Genomic DNA, 3,919 nt, shown 5'->3' on the forward strand with positions numbered 1-3,919 from the left:
TGAAAAAGAAGACCTCTCTATGATCATCTTGAGAATAGTGTTCTTTGCTCCTCCTTCCTCTGAAAGGTGGGGAAGATCTTAGCTGCTGTTTTAACTTAGCTGTCAAAAATGACTTTCCAGAAAAATGGTGAGGCCTGACACTCAGGGAAGACAAAGAGCTTACTAGAGCACTTGCAAGAGAATTATCTGATGAGGAAAGACATCTGCTAAAGTTCAGAGGTCATAATGGAGCATATATTTAAAGTAAATATTTAAAGTGGGATTTCTGTGGCTTTTGCTCCTTTTTAAGTGTAATATATATCGAGCACTTATCTGAAATGTGTGCTTTGCAGAGGCAAATGAGTCTATTTGAGAACTCCATTACTAATAACAAGAAAAGAAGTTAAAGTAAAAAGACTTGGATTCCACCATCACATACAAGCTCTGGGGCTAGGAACAATTTGCCTCAACTTTTCTCTCTCTCTGGAACCCCACTCTTTTACTTGCGAACAGACATAAAAGCTACATTATCCTAAATAAATACACTAGCAACTACAGTTGGAAATTGTAGAGAAAGAGACAATTGGGGTGCATCGCCATGAGTGGGAACATGCATTTCCCTGGGGACAAATAGAAGCAGCATATATTTGTGCTGCTGCTAGTTGTCCCTGGGCACACTCCTGCATGTATACTCTGGTGTGTAGCAGATTGCCTCAGGTGGGGTAGGGGAGGCTGGGGCCAGCACCTGGGCTAGCCCCAGCAGCCTTATCTGGGATCCTGGTGCCCTCCCGGGCCTGCAGTGGCAATCCAGGCACACGGAGCCTAGCCAGCAGCCTGAGCACAGCTCTGGCCAGCTAGGCTCCAGTTTCAGGCAGTGCACTCTGCAGTCATATACGCTACTCTGCTTTTTTCTGCTGTGGTTTGACATCAGGATCTCCCAGTGTCAAAAAACAAGTGGCATGTGCAGTTTGTAGTGCTGCAAACCACATGTGCATACTCATGGGGATGTGCCCTTCAGGTTCTGTTTTGGTGTCATGGGAATGGTGAGGGAAGGAAGACTTGGTCCCAATGGACACTGCAATTTAAAAGAATCCAACATTGCATGCACATAAGAAAACATGCGAACAACCACTCAGAAGGATTTTACAAATACAGTTGATGTTTCTTATACTGTATGTCTAAAATCCACCAAATTAGCAGTAAAACAATGCTGCTGCATAAAATGATACCTTCTCTCCTGGATGGATTAGATGGCTTACAGTGCAAACAAAGCCACAGTACACAGAGGCCTAGTTAACCTTTATACACACACAGGCAGTGCAGTTACAAAGGGAAATATGTTCCTTTTATTCCAGTACCTTTGTATAATAAAGTTAACAAAAATACTCAAATATTAAAAAAAAAAAAAAAAAAAAAAAAACAAGCTGGCACTGCCAACTAATTCCTGTAGTAGTTTTAGAAATCCTAATCCTGTAGAATTTCTTTGTGAAGTCAATGCGCACCAGAGTCAGTGTATTGATATCTACGCCAAGCAGGTCTGGTGATGCAGCTACCTGAGTTTTTGTGGGTTGGTTTGTTTTATTTCACAACTTTCCAGCTTTCATGTAGGAAGGGATAGAGCCACGCTGCGTCAGCCCTTCAAACCTCTTGTATGTATAATTGAGGAAAACCCAGTCTTTGGATTTGTAGTCAGATTCTGTGGTGTTTGGCACTGGAACAGAGAGAACAAGAAAAAAAATCATGCATCTAAAAATACTGATATTATTTGTGAGATTTTTTTACATCCAATCCTGCATTTTATTTTTCCCTAGCACCATACAACTGTGGGCAAAATTCTGATCTACTAAATTAAGCTGGAGTCTTATCACTGACTTTAACGACGGCACAGTTTCATCAGACATTTTGAGACAGCAACAGGTCTGTGTGTGTGTGTGGATATAGTGGACAGCACAATAGAATACTGATTCTAGATTGGGACGTCAGGTGCTACCAAAGTACAAAAGAAATGCAAAGTAAGGTTGATGAGAGCTGAGAGTTTCAATTTTTTTTTTAATAGAAAGCTAGATAGGGGGTTGCCAGCAGTCTCTAAATTTATGAACAGCCTGTAAAAAAAACTAAGGATGAAATGTCCATCTGTTTAAAAATCAATCAACCAATCAATCAGCTGCTGGAAAAAAAAAAATCTCTGGGCTTGATTGAGGCTGGATGAAAGTGTTGCTAGAAATGATATGATGCACAAAGAACAAAAAAAGCACCACTTTATGTACGAGCAGGAACACAGCCTCCATAGCTCCCTCCCTTCCTACCAGCCCAGCCATGGGCTGCCGCTGCAACCCAACCATCACCTGCCTGTAATGGCTGCTCGCCTTGTAGGTTGACAGGCCACACAGTCCCAGGCAGTCTGAGGAACCAGGCATGACAGGAAGAGGGAGTAGGGGTGGTAGGGTGGGCAGCATAATGCAGAATATGGCTGGGGTATCAAGATGTGAGAGTGAGTAGGGGAATTCTGGATTGGGAATAGCACAGTGTAAAACCATTGCTGCAGTCAAGTAAGATTTTATTCTGTGTGGGGGCTTGAGCAAGATTTAGAAAGTAGGCGTTAAACTCCTAAATTTGAACCAAGCCCGTATTATTGTTGTCCAGGGGCTGGCAGACAGGTTATATAGTAACAGCCATGTTATCTGGCACCTTACAAGCTGGCATGCTCTATTAACCGGAATGCTCGCTTGTAAGGTAAAAGCAAAAGTGGAAGTGCCCACCGTGGCACTTCCAGTTTCGCAGAGCCCCCACGGCCCAGGGCATAGCAGGCTGTATGGGAACTGCCTCCCTGTCCCTTGGGGCCTGTGGGAGGGCCAGCAATGCGGCGGGAGAGGTGGTGACATGGCAGGAGAAGTGGCAGCCTAAAAGGCAAAGATGCCTATCCGGGCCTCTCAATTAACCAGCATATTTTGTTATCCAGCACCCCCCGTTCACCATGGGTGCTGGATAACAAAACTTTTGCTGTATTTACATTATATAAAATATATGTCAGTAAAAATGTCAGTTAAAAAAAATAAATAAATAAATAAATAAATCTTGGTTGGCAACCCTGCTAGGTATTTTATTTAGGTTGACTAAGTAAGTATTTAGGTGCCCAACATTAAGCACTCAGGTTTTAAAATATTTTTGTCTTAAGAAGAAGAAACTATTTTGCTATACACTAGGAAAAATTTCAGAATTACAGGAGGAAGGGGATTTGCCGGACCCTGCTTACACAAATAGTCTTGGGGAAACTGAGGGAACTTGGCCTCTTGTAGAATCAGCTATTCTACAGATGAAAATTTCCTGCTATACACCATTGCAGGAATGTTTTATTTAAAAAGCAAGCGACTTTCAGAAAGACTAGTGCTACTAAGTCACTCTAGCTTATAGTCTATACTGCTTCTGTTCAGGATCACTTAGGCCTTTTTGAAAATTCTGTCCACAAGAGTGCACCATATTTTACAACAGTGAAATTTAAACCAGAAGCAAATGTCCACAACTAATTCGTGTAATGTATTTTACCAGGAGTTTGCCAACAGGCACTATATGGGGAAATCCTATTATACTTTCTATGCTTATTTATTTTCACCAAAGCAACACACACACACAGCTTTTCATTATGTTAACTTAAATGCTAAAAACTGCCTTTCCATAACACTTTGGGAAGTGCAGTAAGTTTAGGATAGTTCCTAGTTAAATAAAAAGTTTCCTTTTTATTTAAAAGTTTCCATTTTAATTTAAACGCAAATCATTAACACAGTTTCCTGACCTGTACAATACTTCCATGAAAGGACCAGAAGTTTGGCATGTGTTGCAAAGTCTGTCTCACCTGGCTGTAAAATATCAGATTCAGGAAATTCATCAAAGTTGGAAGTGTCATCAATGCTTCTAATTTCTATAGGAATTGCAGCTGGTCTTT

General features: G+C 41.4%; 1 protein-coding gene across 11 annotated transcripts in view; it reads right to left on the minus strand.

Moving 5' to 3' along the window:
* Nucleotides 1–1,305: 1,305 nt before the first annotated feature.
* Nucleotides 1,306–3,919, minus strand: part of STK38L (serine/threonine kinase 38 like) — a 65,071-nt gene continuing 62,457 nt past the window's right edge. For 10 of the 11 annotated variants that reach the window (XM_025191724.1, XM_025191727.1, XM_025191728.1 and 7 more), the window contains 2 exons: nucleotides 3,770–3,919; nucleotides 1,306–1,690 (listed from right to left, as the gene is read on the minus strand). The exon at nucleotides 3,770–3,919 is cut by the window's right edge and continues 1 nt beyond it. In XM_025191724.1, the coding sequence (XP_025047509.1) occupies nucleotides 1,563–1,690; nucleotides 3,770–3,919 (278 nt within the window). In that variant the 3' untranslated portion in view covers nucleotides 1,306–1,562. The remainder of the gene's footprint in view (nucleotides 1,691–3,769) is intronic. The other variant, XM_006035562.3, reaches the window with a different exon arrangement.

The sequence above is a fragment of the Alligator sinensis genome, unplaced genomic scaffold (assembly GCF_000455745.1).
Source record: "Alligator sinensis unplaced genomic scaffold, ASM45574v1 scaffold696_2, whole genome shotgun sequence".
Taxonomy (NCBI): domain Eukaryota; kingdom Metazoa; phylum Chordata; order Crocodylia; family Alligatoridae; genus Alligator; species Alligator sinensis.